This window comes from Eschrichtius robustus, chromosome 15 (assembly GCF_028021215.1).
Source record: "Eschrichtius robustus isolate mEscRob2 chromosome 15, mEscRob2.pri, whole genome shotgun sequence".
NCBI classification, from domain to species: Eukaryota; Metazoa; Chordata; class Mammalia; order Artiodactyla; family Eschrichtiidae; genus Eschrichtius; species Eschrichtius robustus.
In genome coordinates, this window is record NC_090838.1 from 39,662,611 (window position 1) to 39,677,733 (window position 15,123).

The 15,123-nt window shown below is 38.0% G+C and overlaps 1 protein-coding gene across 2 annotated transcripts; it reads left to right on the plus strand.

The window, feature by feature from the left end:
* Positions 1-4,510: 4,510 nt before the first annotated feature.
* EPCAM (epithelial cell adhesion molecule) lies at positions 4,511-15,123 on the plus strand. 2 transcript variants are annotated; one of them, XM_068564237.1, is made up of 9 exons: positions 4,511-4,651; positions 7,110-7,217; positions 7,497-7,737; positions 8,669-8,734; positions 9,766-9,829; positions 10,664-10,765; positions 11,948-12,148; positions 13,857-13,901; positions 14,686-15,123. In XM_068564237.1, the coding sequence occupies exons 1-9, from the start codon at positions 4,576-4,578 to the stop codon at positions 14,725-14,727; spliced, it is 945 nt and encodes a 314-aa protein (XP_068420338.1). In that variant the 5' UTR covers positions 4,511-4,575; the 3' UTR covers positions 14,728-15,123. The 2 variants fall into 2 exon arrangements, with proteins under 2 accessions (XP_068420338.1, XP_068420339.1); XM_068564238.1 differs by having other exon boundaries at positions 11,948-12,085.

The window sequence follows — 15,123 nt, forward strand, 5'->3', positions numbered from 1 at the left end:
GAAAGACTGAGAAGTTGTCACAGATTGGTAGACACTAAGGAGATATGATGCCTTAATGCAATATGGGACCTTAGATTGGATCCTGGAACAGTAAAAGGTCATTAGTGGAAAAACTGGGAAATTCCCAATAAAGTCAACAGTTTAGTCAATAATATTGTACCAATGTTAACTTCTTATGGTTATGTGAGATGCTAACACTAGGGGATACTGGATAAAGGACATATGGGAACTCTATAGCATATTTTCATCTCTTTCATAAAATCTAAAATTATTTCAAAATAAAATTTAAAATAACTCATATCTCCTCATCCTCATACCCTTCTTGCAGCTGGTGACCTCACCTCATACATCCTTGATAAAATAAAATGGTCAGAACAGTTTCATTGTCCACCACCACATTAGCTAGTATATCTGCATCTGCCTCCATCCTTCTGTTACGGTAGGAAACTGTCCCTGCTCTTCTCAAGGGCTCACCCCTCCACTCTGGGTCCCATCCTCTCTCCTCTCTCCCTTTCTCAAAGTTGTCCCTCCTCTAGCTATTCCTCATCTCCCCTATTTCGTCAATCTCCCTTCTCTCCTGGACCATTTCCGTCACCATAGAAACATGTTATATTATCCCTCAGATTAATAAGACCCTTCCTTGAGCCCTCATGTCTCTCAGGTTACTACCCTATTTCTCTCATTGCCTTGGCTACATAATTTCCAGGGCCCAGCACAAAATGAAAATATGGGTTCCTTATTAAAATATTAAGAATTTCAATATTGTTACAGTAGAGCATTATACCAAGTATGGGGCCCTTCTAAGCATGGGGTCCTATGTGACTGTGCAGGTTGCATACCCATGAAGCTGGCCTTGAGTGCTAGACTAGGCAAACTAATTTATGGTGGAAAAAATCAGAATTGGGATTGCATCTGGAAGGAGCAGGGATTGATTTGAAAGAGAAAAATAGAACTTTCTGAAAATGATGGTTATATTTATCTTGATAAGAGTCCATATCACAGGTGCATGAATTTGTCAAACTCATTTAATGTTACCCTTACATTTTTTTCCTTCTTCTTTCACCACACCAAAAAACCCTCTAAGCAAACACTGATCTCTACGTAATGATATACGTACTGAAGTAGTTAGAGAAAAATGTGTAATGAAGCCTGCAGTTGACTTGGAAATGCATCAAAATAGTAAGACAGATGAGTAGATAAATGGATAGTTATGTGATAAAGCAAGTACAGTAAAACATTAATGGTATAATCTAAGGCTGGATCTCTTCTCTCAACAACTGATAGAGGTAGACACAAAATCAAAAGGAATTTACAAGACCTGAAAAATACCATCAACCAACCTGAACACTCCACCTCACAAAATAGTTATTCTTTCCAAGCGCGCATGGAACGTTCACCAAGACAGACCATATGCTGGGGATGAAAGACACCTTAAGAAAGTGGTTGCCTCTGGAGGAACAAGAATCAGGACAGGAAGGAAGCTCTTATTTTTTATTTTAAACTTTATAGTACTACTTGACTTTTATACTATGTACATGCATTTCTTTGATAAAAGTAAAACTTTACTGTATTATTTTAATTATAATAGATATCACTTAATAAGCATGTACATATTGATATTAATGTACTAAATAGTATACTAAGTGCTTATTATGTGGTGCTTTGTATTTTATAAAATAATTTCAGGGGTAGAAAGATACGAAAAGGGTTTTTTCATGGAAGGGGTTAGGCATTTTGCTTTGGAGACAAAGTTTACTTTAATGACAAACATAATGACACTTGATAAAAATTATACACACATATGGATATGTATTAAGGTGGACTCTGAATACAGACTATTTTTATAAACCTAAACCAAACTAAATAATATCTCCCACTCTGCAGAGAGTACATCCTATGAAACCAGGTTCTTTAGGATATGTGAGAAGTAATGAACAAGTAGTATGAATACCAAACTGTTAACAAGGATTATCTAGGAGAGACAGGGGTTTGCTGAATAGTGGTCAAAAAGAGCTTTCATTCTTCATTCTATATAATGTACTTTTGTTTTCTACTAATGTATTATTCATGAAATAACTAATATTTTAAGAACTAGTAGCCCTTTATAGCAAATGTTTACACATTACAGTCTCCTCTAGCCATCTGCAAGAATAACATTCATCCCATTTAAGGTTTCATTAAATTTTACATATTACACACATATACACACACACATGCTCTAAAATCTATGTGAAGAAACTATACTATAGAATATTAAATAAGTAATTTTCTTAAATAGTACCCCTAGTTGTTTCTTTTTAAGGAACATGATACTAACTTTTCTCCAATATTATTTATATTTAACATGTTATCTTTTTGATTTAGAAGTATCTCTTAACATTCAAGAGAAAGTCACAACCAAAATCCCTATCCTAGCAATACTTTGCACTACCCATTATATCTTTTCTTGACTAGTTTCTCTCCTTTTCTATCCATTCTTTAGCTTTGATGTTGGTTTTTTTAACAGGGTTCTTAACTGACGGACTGCAAGAGTTTGGTCAGAAAAGTTTAAATACAATTTTTAACATTGTCATATTTTTTCTTAGTCAAATATATATCAAACTGACTACTGTGAAAATTAAAAAGCAACATCTGTAAATTTTAAGGACAATCTAAAGAATATACTTAGGTAGGAAATCTTACCAAGATTTTACGAAATGTTCTTAAAATACGGCACTGGAACTAAAAAAGATTCACAAAGCATAAAATGAGAGCAATTTTGAGCAGTGACAAATTGAGAAGGTGTTAAAAAGCTATAAAAATAAATAATATCTTGGATGTATACTCAGATACTATGAGTCAGATTAGTGTGGTGTTTTGTCATTTATTTAATAATCATGTTTATTCAATTCACATTATTGAAATGAACCATTTAATAAACAGCTGTCAAGTTATAAAAAGATGGGGTTTTTCTTAATTAGGTAGGTAACAGATTTAGACCTGGCAATGGAACATTTTGCAAATAAAGCCACAATAACCAGTTTTATTCTTGGGAAAAGTGTGTGTAGTTTGGGGGCTGAAGGTAGTGTGTACCTTCCTGAAAACATCCAAAATGCAGAAGATAACAAAAATCTGGTTGATAGTTGTTCCTGACTTGATAGTACTATTCTTTTCATTTAAAGAAATTTTTGAACAGATCACAAAGTTCCAGAAATAGGTCTAGCTCAGATTTACAGATTTAAAATATTGATAGGATTTCCTTAATATGTCAATAATCAAATAGTTAAATAACTTATTTAATGTCCAACTAAAATCACATTATACTGGTATTTACTGCAACAAAGTTATTATTGACATTAATCAACTGGCAATAGGCGGGTACAACACACTTAAATTATTGCTCAATAAAAGCATAATCCATGACTTGATATATATTTGTAAAAATTAATCAAATTTAGTTGAATCTTCAAATTGCCTGTTCACTTTTCCTCTTTTGAACTCTTTCTCCGATGATTTAAACTGAAAAAAAAAAAGACTTTTAAAAACAGGTCATAATGATATTACAGCTAACAATTATACCATTAAAAACACTTAATACTTTTAATAATTATTAAAAGCTTCAAGTCACTACACTTATTTTAAGAGTGTAACCCCAGCGTATTGTAATTTGAATTCGTTTGCACTGAAATAAATTATTGTCCTTCGTTTCTATTTCCTTCTATTTTCGAAATACTCATCAACGTTGTTCTCTAATATTAATCGACCCTGGTAATCTGAGTTTCCAGCATTTCGCTCTATGGGAACACCTTCAAGTGCTAAAAAGGCTTATAAGAAAAAGAAAAGAATTATTGAGAATAATTATAAAGATCACATGAATTTGTCATCCCGAGAGCTAGGCACATTCTTCTTTTTTTCTAGTTTCAAAGGAGTACAATTAAACGGCCAGGTAAAGCTCGAAGGTCTTTTTTTATTGTGCTTGGGACGGTCTTCCGCTTCTCTTTGTATTCCATTTTGCCTTCCGCCTTCATCCTCCCGGCCCCCTCACTCTTTCCTCCAGGTCCCATTTCTTCGAGGTTTCAGAGTCGTGCTCCCTCCGGTAAAAAGGAAGTCTCAGTATTTTCAAACTTTCTCCGTGGCCACCCAGGGTCCCACCCTTCCCGCCCCCACCGACCGCAGGAGCAAGCACCTGGCGAACCCGGCGCACACCTGGGGAGGGGGTGGTATCCCAACGGCCGCGTTCCGAGTGGGGGAGGGGAGGGGAGTCTGTTTCCTCCCCCCGCCTCCCGGCGGTGACTCATAGCCGAGAACTGGCCGGCAGAGGTGAGCAGCCGTGGGCAGGGGCCGGGGGCGGGGCCGCCAGGTCTGGAAGGTCGGCTCCGCCCCGCCGAGCGTCCAAAGCGCGCAGTCCGTCGGCCAGCTCGTACCGTGCTCTCGGCCCCGGGGCACCTCGCTGTCGTCCTCCCGACGCGCGCGTCCCAGGCCTCGCGCCGTCCCGCCGGCCAGTGGGCTCCCGGCGGCCTACTCTGTCCGCGCGTCCTCCCGCGAGCCCCCGGCCCGCCTCGAGCCCCTCGCGCCCTTGTCCTCGGCGCGCGCAGCATGGCGCCCCCCCACGTCCTTGCGTTCGGGCTCCTGCTCGCCGCAGCGACGGCGGCGGTGGCCGCGGCCCAGGAAGGTGAGGAGCGGAGTTGTGGGGTTAGGAGGACCAGGGGGTGGCGGCCCTCGGCGCCCTAGACGTAGACTGCGGGGACGGGACGGGCGGCCGCGCTTCTCCGCCCGGAGACGGACGGCGCGGGGCTGCCCAGGCTCTCTGCGGGTGGGAGGCAGCGGGCAGGCGCCCACTCGCGCGGGCCGGAGGGAGCAGCCTTGCTTGGCGCTCTGCGCGCCTCTCTCGGGAAATGGACCGGGGCAGGGGCGGAGGGGCAGGCGGGGAGCAGAATGGCTGCGGCCGCGGCCGCCTCGACGTGCCCACCTCCTTCAGCCCCTGCGCACTTGGGGTTTTGGCGAAGCGGAAACCTGCCCGGGCCGGGAGGGGACTCTGCGACTGCGACCTGCGGCCCCGCCCCTCCCCGGGCACCTGCGGTGGGCCCCGGATGTGGGTCTCGGGCGGGGACTGGTGGCTGCGGTGAGGCCTCCGGGGCCGCTACGCACCTGTGCGCGGGGAGGAGGGCCTTGACTACGAGGTGTGTGTATGTTTTCTTTTTAAGAATCATATAAATAATGCCAAGTTTATTGTAGGGAACCCAGATATATCGATAATCGTGAAGAGTAAAAAAAAAGTCATATTGGAACCACTTCAAGAGAATCCCGTAATTAATAATTGGGTATATTTTTCTTTTAGACATTGCTCTAAACATTACCCTAAACCTAAACACATTGTTTTATGTCTTGATTTTTTTCCCCCTACATAATATACAGAGTTTTCCGTTTCTTTTAGTCTTGAAAAGCATGATTTAAATGGTACAAAACAATCTATAGCCTGGAAGGTTGCACCATTATCCTAATGTTGGACGTGTAGTTTGATTCCAGTTTTTCTTACTCTGGAATAAACATCTTGGCTGCCGTCTCTTGATTTATTTGTAAGGTGGTGGCTAGCAGTGAATTGTCAGTTAGCCACAGTTTTGTGGAAAGGCTTTTGTAGTCTCACCAGCAGGGCTCAGCCTATTTCATTACACTTTCAAAATAATGCAGTTTAATCAACTCATGTTTTTTCAACTTCAATCTGAGGCTAAATACTTAATTTTACATTGCTTTAAAGTGATGATAGCTGCCGTAGGAGTATGTTCAGAAAGTCTGATTGGTCTCTTCTAAATTTCACATTGTTTAGGCATAAATATGTGCTCTGAGCAGGTATAGCGTAGTGCCGCATAAGATTTTAACTCCTTGAGGACCGGCAGTATACTTTCTCCTTTTGTGACCTCGATACTGAGTTTAGTGCTGGACAGATTATATAGGTGGTTCGTATTGATTATAATTTAAACAGGGAAAAACTAAAGCCAACTTGAGATATGAAGGAGCAATATATAAATTCTTTGGTCTGTCGTAATTAGTTTTTGTTTGTAAAGATTGCACTCTCTTAGCTAGACGAAGAAATTAGATGTGCTTGCCATTTGAAGTTAAAATGAACTTTTGAGATAGTCGAAGATATAACTATTAAATTGACATCAGTATCCAGGATGGGCTGCTTAATAGCACTTTCAAAATCAGGTTCTAGAATTTAATTTAGTTAGGAAACGCACATCCGGAGGTACCTCCAAATTCAATTGAAAGTATAATTTTTCTAAGATACGAAATTGTCCAAGGGTTGAATATGTTCCCATTAAGTCTCAAGAAGCATCTCTTATTAAGAAAATGGGGTGGGAAGAGGGAGGTGATGGGAGTTATTCACTGATCATAGAATTGGTACTTTTTTAAATTTAATTTTTATTATATATTGGGATCTAGTTGGTTTTACAATGTGTTAGTTTCAGGTGTACAGCAAAATAGTTCAGTTATACATATATCCATTCTTTTTCAGATTCTTTTTCCATATAGGTTATTATAGAATATTGAGTGGAGTTCCCTGTGCTATACAGCAGGTCCGTGTTATCTATTTTATTTTATTTTACTTTTTAAATTAAAAAAATTTTTGGCCATGCCACGTGGCATGTGGAATCTTAGTTCCCTGACCAGGGATGGAACCCACGGCTCCTGTACTGGAAGCGTGGCGTCTTAACCACTGGACCGCCAGGGAAGTCCCTTGGTTATCTATTTTATATATACTAGTGTGTTGTTGATTTTGGGGAAAAGACTCCATGACCGACAGGCAAGTGTTTATCCAGCAGGACAGGAGGAGGGAAGAAGCTGCGTCTGGGAGTATCATGAAGGCAAAGCTGAATCTGGTGTTTGGAGGGTTTATTCTTGGTTTAAAACACAAAAATTGGAATGCATGTAAATTAGACTGTCTATATAATATGTACAAACTATTTAGCATAGTGTCAGCCACTCCAGTTATAGCTGAAAAATGACACATTCATTTTTTAAGGCTGTATGTTCCTGTAACTTGGGCATTATTGTCAACATAATTTAGCTGATCCACCATCAGAGTTGATAGCTGGAGCCTCATTTTTAAAGTGGATTTTTTTCCCCTGCAGGATGTGTGTGTGAAAACTACAAACTGACCACAAACTGCTCTGTGAATGCGCATGGTCAGTGCCAGTGTACTTCAATCGGTACACAACATTCCATCATTTGCACAAAACGTGAGTAGAATATCCTCATTACCTTTAAGTTTTATTTTGACTTATACTTCTTTAATTGATTTGTCTTGAGTCGGGAAGCGTTTAATTGGCTTAAATCTGAATCATGTTATTTTGTCCACATTATCTCATCTCTGAAGTTTCTTATGATTTAGAAAGTGAACCTGGGAACTTGTAAGTCTACAGTAATCTTTGGCCCTGGAAGTTTGGAGTAAATTAATTTTTTTCCTTAAGCATACAACTGCAGTTATTTTTCACTTTGACATGATGCTTTCTTTGCAGTGGCTTCCAAATGTTTGGTGATGAAGGCAGAAATGAGTGGGTCAAAGGCTGGGAGAAGAGTGAAACCAGAGGGCGCTATCCAGAATAATGACGGGCTCTATGATCCCGAGTGTGACGACAAGGGGCTCTTTAAAGCCAAGCAGTGCAATGGCACCTCCACGTGCTGGTGTGTGAACACTGCTGGGGTCAGAAGAACCGATAAGGACAGTGAAATATCCTGTTCCGAGACAGTGAGGACCTTGTGAGTTGGGCTGCCTATAAATTACTTGTTTTCATGCTTTTCGGATTTGTTTAATTAAATTTAGTTTTGAACATGTAATATGATTTTGTGATTTAGAATTCAAAAGATAGAAGAGAGTGGACAGTGACAAGCCCCCATCCCATCTCAATCCCCCATTTACTCAGTTTACTTCCGTAGAGCTGATGTCATCAGTTTACGCCATAACCTTCCAGAGATCTTCTGTGAATTTACTAACAATGTAGTTTTTCTTATTTTTAAATTTTTTTCTTATGGTAGCATACTAAACATAATTTTCCGTAATATATTTTTACTTAACACTGTTCAGTATTTTAAAGTATGATTAGTGTTAAATGTGTATGAATGATTTAAGCTATGTATATATTTGCTCATTTATTGTGTCTTAAAGCGAGGTATGATTGTTTCAGGGACTATGTAATGGAAAGGAATGGAAACACACTCCAGCTAGCTTAAGCCAAAAAGATTTTATTGGAAAGAACTAGAAAGACCAAGGCAGGCATTCTCTCCGCTTCTGTCTTCTGGAGCCTTGTGGCCACTTTTCTGTTTCTCTCAGTGCCTTTTTGTCTCTTCACATGAACGTGACCCAACATGACCAACTAAGCCTTAGCTGCCTATATATTGCTTGTTTTCATGCTTTTTGGATTAATTTAATTAAATTTAGTTTTGAATATGTAATATGTGATCTTGAGTGTGGTGACCAGAGGCCAGAGGGTCCATGTTAGAAAGCCTGAGTTCTTTATGAATGATGTATGTAAGGGCCAAGGAAGAAATGAAGGGCATATCTTTTGTATAGATCCTTTTTCTGTTAATTCTCCTGTAATTCCACTTGGGAATTTGGGTATTAGCATATTAAGAAAATAATATAAAAGCCTGAGTTGTTATGGTCAATCAATACTGTCTTTTTACTTTATAGCTGGATCATCATTGAACTAAAACACAAGACAAGAGAAAAACCTTATGATGTTCAAAGTTTGCAGGCGTAAGTGCTATTAAATGCATTATGTACAGTTGGTACTCAGAACTTCCATCCTACACCATTAGATAAACTAACTAAAACAAGTCTCAATGCATTTTCATATTTCTGAAAAATAAAATACTGTAAATAATACTTTTAACTTTTTTTTAAAAAATAAAGGTTCAAGAATTGTACAGATTCCTGTAGTACCCTTCGCTCAGATTTACCAGTAAACATTTTGGCACATTTTCTTTTTATATGTGTATGCGTATGTGTGTGTACTTTCTATATCTATCTGAGCATGTATAAATATTATTTCCCCAGAACCATTTGAGAGCAAGTTCTAGATGTCATGCACCTTGACCCCTAAATACTGTGGTGTATCTTTTCCTAGGAACAAAAGACATTCTCTTACATAACCACTATACAGTTACCAAATTCAGGAAATTTAAGGTTAAACCACATTGTGCCAGTTTTCCCGATGTCCTTTGTGGCAGTTTTTTCCCCTCTGACCCAGGACCCAGTCTAAGATCATGCACTTCGTTGTTATGACTGTTCAGTCTCTTTAAATATGGAACACTGCTTTGGCCTTTCTTTGTCTTTGTTTTTCCAATAAAATTTAAATTTTTAATTAATATTTGAATTATAAACCATGACATTGATATTTTTGAAGAGTATGGACAAATTGTTTTGTAGAATATCCCTCAATTTTGGATTTGTCTCATGTTTCCTCATAATTAAATACAGGCAATTCATTTTTGACAGGAAAGCTACTTAAAGTGATCTTGTGTCCGTCTCAGTACTTCACGTTGGGAGGCACATGACATCAGCTTGTCCCTTTACTAGTGATGTTAACTAGTGGTCAGGGTGGTGTCCACCAGGTTTCCCTACTATGGAGTTAACACTTTCCTCTTTGTAATTAAAAAGTATAATCTGTGGGTAGATACTTAGATACTGTGTAAATATCCTGTTTCTAGTCAAACTAGAACTCAACAGTTTTTGCATCAATTATTATGATGATAGTTGCAAAATGGCATAAAATGTTTTATTTACAGTGCACTCAAGGAGGTAATCACAAGTCGTTATCAACTGGATCCAAAATATATCACAAATATTCTGGTAAGTTTTTTTTTTTTAGCAAGTGAGCTTTACCAGAAAATTGGTCGGATAGTTTGGTTTGGGTATGATTTTTGATAGTGGTTAAACTGCATTTGAATAACAGTTTAAGCCCTGGGCACTTAATCCTGCAAATCTCCTGTTATTGTTTTCCTTCCATAGTCTTTGAAAACCTCAGTTTACCCTTAAAGAAAATGTAGTGTCTCTTACTATTCCTAACACATGCCAGTCTTCACACCTTGGAAAACCTCTCTCTGTGGTTGTTTTTGGCAATACTTAGGATGCTACGTAGTCCTGTTTTCTCTGGTTTCAGGAGCTAGTCTTTAACCAGTTAGCCCTTCCTTAACTCTTTCAACTTTGGTTGAAAAATGCTTGAATAGTGTGATGGAACTGTTTCAAGGCAGAAAATTGCTGTCGTTTTTTAAAAGACTTTTTGATAGTGACATACTTTTTTCCTTCCTAAAAACAGAACATGGTAAATGCCACTGCATTTTGGATTGCATTTCTTTAGCATTTTAGCATTAAAGTAGTTCTAACCAAATAAGGTACTTTAATATCTTGTTTAAAATCTTTTGAAAATTCTCTTTTGAAAAGAAAATTATAATTATCTTTGGATGCTTGCATTGCTATTTTAATTCCTTTGGGTAGATTTTTAAAACCTCCCAAAGATTTTGAAATTATTAGTGATAAACCCAATTATCCGCTAATGGCAAGAAACACCGACACATGCAGATTACAGAAAATCAAACACTGAATATTCTGATAATTGAACAATGATATTTTCATACAGTTTTGGTTATAGTAATATTAATTTGTATTTTTCAATTTTTCCCCCAGTATGAGAATGATGTTATCATTATTGACCTGGTACAAAATTCTTCTCAGAAAACTCAGAATGATGTGGACATAGCTGATGTGGCTTATTATTTTGAAAAAGATGTGAGTATAATCTTCCTCATTTTATTCCTCTGTTTAGAAATGTAATGTTGTCTATCATGCCTCAGTGGATTCAAAATCTTTCATCTGTTTCTCTACTTTTAGATCAACTGTATGAATAACTATTCTCCAACTGGTTCTCATGCTGCAATTAATTTTGTCGTCCTTGTTCACATGCACCTTTCTTATACACCTTTCTTACTTGTTTGTATATATATGCCTTTTTATCACATTGTTCTGCCTAGAATATCTTCTCTTCTATGATTCTTATTACCTCCTTGGCAGATATTTAGTTTGTGAGTGTAGCCTTCCCCTACTATAATTTCCATTAACAAGAGACTATGTAAAAAATGCTGTGTAACTGGTGTGATTAAAATGTTTGTTTAAACTTTAATATACTGAAGTGAGCTATTTTCTTTTTTTTTTTTCCTGAGCCCATCTCCTGGAATTTCAGTTACGTGTATGTTAGACCACTTGATAGTAACCACAGGGGCACTGAGACTTTGTTCTTTTTTTTGAATTTTTTTGGCCGTGCTGTACAGCATGGGAGATCTTAGTTCCCTGACCAGGGATCGAACCCTTGCCCCTTGAAATGGAAACATGGAGTGTTAACCACTGGACCACCAGGGAAGTCCCTAAAGTGAGCTATTTTCTGTTGAGATCTGGGATCCACTGCAAAATAACAAGGCCAGGGAATTCCCTGGCAGTCCAGTGGTTAGGACTCCGCGATTCCACTGCCGAGGGCTTGAGTTCAATCCCTGGTCAGGGAACTAAGATCCCACAAGCCAAGCGGTGCAGCAAAACAAAACAAAACAAAACCCCACAAAACAAACAAAACAAAAAACCAGGCTGGAAGAGGCTGGGGCGGGGGGGTGGGGATAGAAGGAAGAGTAGATAAAATAAGGTTGGCCATGTGTTTATGTTATTGAATCTGCGTAACAGGTACACGGGATCTCATTATACTATTCTTTCTACTTTTGTATATGTGTGACATTTTCCTGTCATTAAAGTGGTGGGTATTTTTTGTTTTTTTCTTTCTTATGTTTCAATGGATGAGATTGTTATCACCAAAACCATAAAGATTCTTGGCAGCAGTTCTTTTGGTACATAATTGGCACGTAATTCTATGTGGCCATGGTAGGTTATCTTAACTATTTTAAATTGCTTTTCTCCTTCTCAATGTAGGTTAAAGATGAGTCCTTGTTCCAGTCCAAAAGGATGGACCTGAGAGTAAATGGGGAACTACTGGATCTGGATCCCAGTCGAACTTCAATTTACTATGTTGATGAAAAACCACCTGAATTTTCAATGCAGGGTCTACAGGCTGGTATTATTGCTGTCATTGTGGTTGTGGCAGTAGCAGTTACTGCTGGAATTGCTGTGCTGGTGAGCATAGGACAAGTACAATTTCATTTCAGGGTCTCTTCTTTGAAGAAAAGGTGATAATATGAAAAAGCCACAACCGTGTTCCAAAACAAGTTAATGAAACCAAGTCTTCATTTTTTGTAATCCTTTATGCTGAATGAATCTATTGCATTTCCGGTCCCTTTTTATAAAATAGTCAACCTTATGAAGCAAGAAAGGATACTGATCTGAGAAAAGCTTGTAGCTGAGCACCTCACAGGTTGGTTACATTGCTATCAAATAGCAAACGTCCTTCAGTTGTCCTCACTGCACACAGGAGTGCAATTCAACACTGTTGCCAGGGTTAGTGCAAAATAACCTGAATTCCCAAACCATTCAGTGAGGTGAAACTACAGAACACAAATTAATGTTAGCATAAAAAAGAATTAAAAGGGATAAATATGAAGCAACAGTTCAAAGTAAAAGATTTAATGTAAACTGAACTTAGCAGTGCTTCAGAAGAAGACTGTATCACCTGAACAAGCAACGTTTGTTCTAAATATGTAAGGGTACTTCAGCATCAGGAAATTTTACCAACACAGCAAATTCAGAAATAGATTTGATGGTATGTGAGAAGTTATATTTTCAGTTCAGCAGCATTATCACACTTCGCTATCCATCTGGAAGAAAACAAAAGTTGGATTCCTGTTTCACCCCACCAGGGCTGGCCGTATTGCTCAACTGTGTGTGAATAGCACGTTTTGGAGCACAGCAACGTGAAAGGAGTTGGGCAGTGCACCCATGTTCAAACACATTCTAGACGGGTTATAGTTCAAAATGTTAAAGAATAAAATAAGTCTCAAAAGTTAGGAGATGTTGTACAAACTTGTGGTAAAAGAAACCAAGTAAGGTGGGAAATCTGGAATCCATGAAGGAAGAGGTATATATTTGACTTCATTGAAATTAAATATTTTGTATGGCAGAGATACTGTAAAGTGAAAAAAAAGTCAATGATAGGCTGGGGGAAAATATTCACTATGCATAAAACAGAAGATTATTATACATACGATACAAAGGGTTCTTAGAAAATGATGAGGAAACTAAAGAAAGAGTGGTAACAGGTTTGAATAGACAATTTACAGAAAAGGAGTTCCAGATGGCAGATAAACACATGAAAGGTTCATCATAGAAATCTAATTGTCCTACAGAAATGAAAGCACAAGTGCATAAGGAAGCATGGTCAAGGTCATGTATTCCAGCGTTGCTAGTAAGGGTGAATCTGGAAACAACCTGAGTGTACATCCAGAGGAGGATGGATGAGTAAACTGTAGGTATCCATGCCATGGAATAAAGTGGCTATTAAAAAGAAGGAGTTCAAAAAAAAAAGTTCAATCTATAGCTCTTGATCTGGAAGGATTCCTGTGATGTGGATACAGGCTGTGCAAAGAGGGAAATGATACTCTGCATGATCCCATTTTTTTTTGAGACCCCCTAAAACTTACATGCATATGTTCATATATTTGTATTAGGATGGAAAAAGAAGTGGAAGGATGCACACTAAGCTGTTAAATTTCACTAAAGATTATTCATTGTTTTCTCAGTGCATTTGAGAAAGAGTGTCTACAGATAGATTTTAAAATTAAATCTGTTCATATCAGAATTGTGTTCATTAAAAGCATATGTGTCAGTTTAGACTAACTTTTTGTTTGGGTAGCAGTCCTCAAATAGTAATCATTTTTCTTCCATGTAGGTTGTTTCCAGAAAGAAAAGAATGGCAAAATATGAGAAAGCTGAGGTAAGTGGATTATTTAGTTAAAAGGCCCTTGTTTAATCTCTTACTGCTAATAATACCTATACCTTCCAGACACTGACAGGTCTCAGTTACACTTGAGTCCCTTTATAGTATAGTCCTTAGGGTCTTAGGGAGAGTCTCACAATGCTAAATTTTCTTGCACGAGTTCCATAGCAGACCAGATTATATTGAATTCTGACCACTTATTGGCTGGGCAAGTTATTTAACTTCCCTTAAGCCTCCATGTTTCCTTTATCTGTAAGAGGGGATAATAGTACAGACCCATTTTAAGGAATTAATAAAGTAATCTGTGTAAAGTGTCGATCCCATGCTTGCCGCACAGCAAGATGTTTGCCATCCGTAGTAGTTGTCACCATCTTGTCTCGGTTCTGCCTGTAATTAATTGTGCGATCTCAGACAAATCAGTTAATTCTAAACTTCAGTTTCCTCACCCATAAAGTAAAAGATTTGTAATAGAAAATGAATTGGTTCTTCCTATATTTAAAAATGGTATACATTTAACAAAAATATTACCCATTCTTAAAGATCTAGCTTACCGGCTACTTCCCCCTGTCACTTTGGCCATCTTATCTCTAAAAAGCAATTTGGATCATGTACTTAATGTGTGCTTCCTTGTAATATACCTTTTTTAAAAAAAAATTTAAATAAGTCATAAATGTGGAAGAGAATTTTCTTGCTTTCCTTTTTGTTTTTTAAGCTATTTTCAGAATGAACAAAAGACTGGATCCAAAATTATTTTAATTTTTTCTTTTTCCCTCTATTTCAGATAAAGGAGATGGGTGAAATGCATAGGGAACGCAATGCATAACACTAATTTGAAGAGTAACTATAAGAAGGGAAATTAGCAGACAGACTCAGATTACAGACGTATGAACATGGGGCAAAGAGAAGATCTTTGAAGACCACTATTGTGTTAGTTAACATCATATATTTGTAACAGTTAAACCTGTACTCAAAATATAAGCAGTTTGAAATTGACTTTACTAATCTTAAAATTTGACCACAAGTGTCGTATATATGCAGATCTGATATAAAACCCAGAATTTGAACTGCGTAGTTTGAATTATTTATGCCTAACACTGAAGGGTATGCATTAAATATGCTTCCACAGTAGAGTCTGAGTGACTACTGTCTCATCTGTTTGTGATTAAATAGCTGCCTTTCTGTCTACTTTGAGTCTTGTACATATAAATGTTTTTTATGA

Coding starts and splice junctions, on each gene's coding strand:
- EPCAM (XM_068564237.1), top strand. CDS start 4,576: ATGGCGCCCCCCCACGTCCTTGCGTTCGGGCTCCTGCTCGCCGCAGCG. Junction 7,218..7,496: donor TTCCATCATTTGCACAAAAC/GTGAGTAGAATA, acceptor CTTTCTTTGCAG/TGGCTTCCAAATGTTTGGTG. Junction 8,735..9,765: donor GATGTTCAAAGTTTGCAGGC/GTAAGTGCTATT, acceptor TTTTATTTACAG/TGCACTCAAGGAGGTAATCA.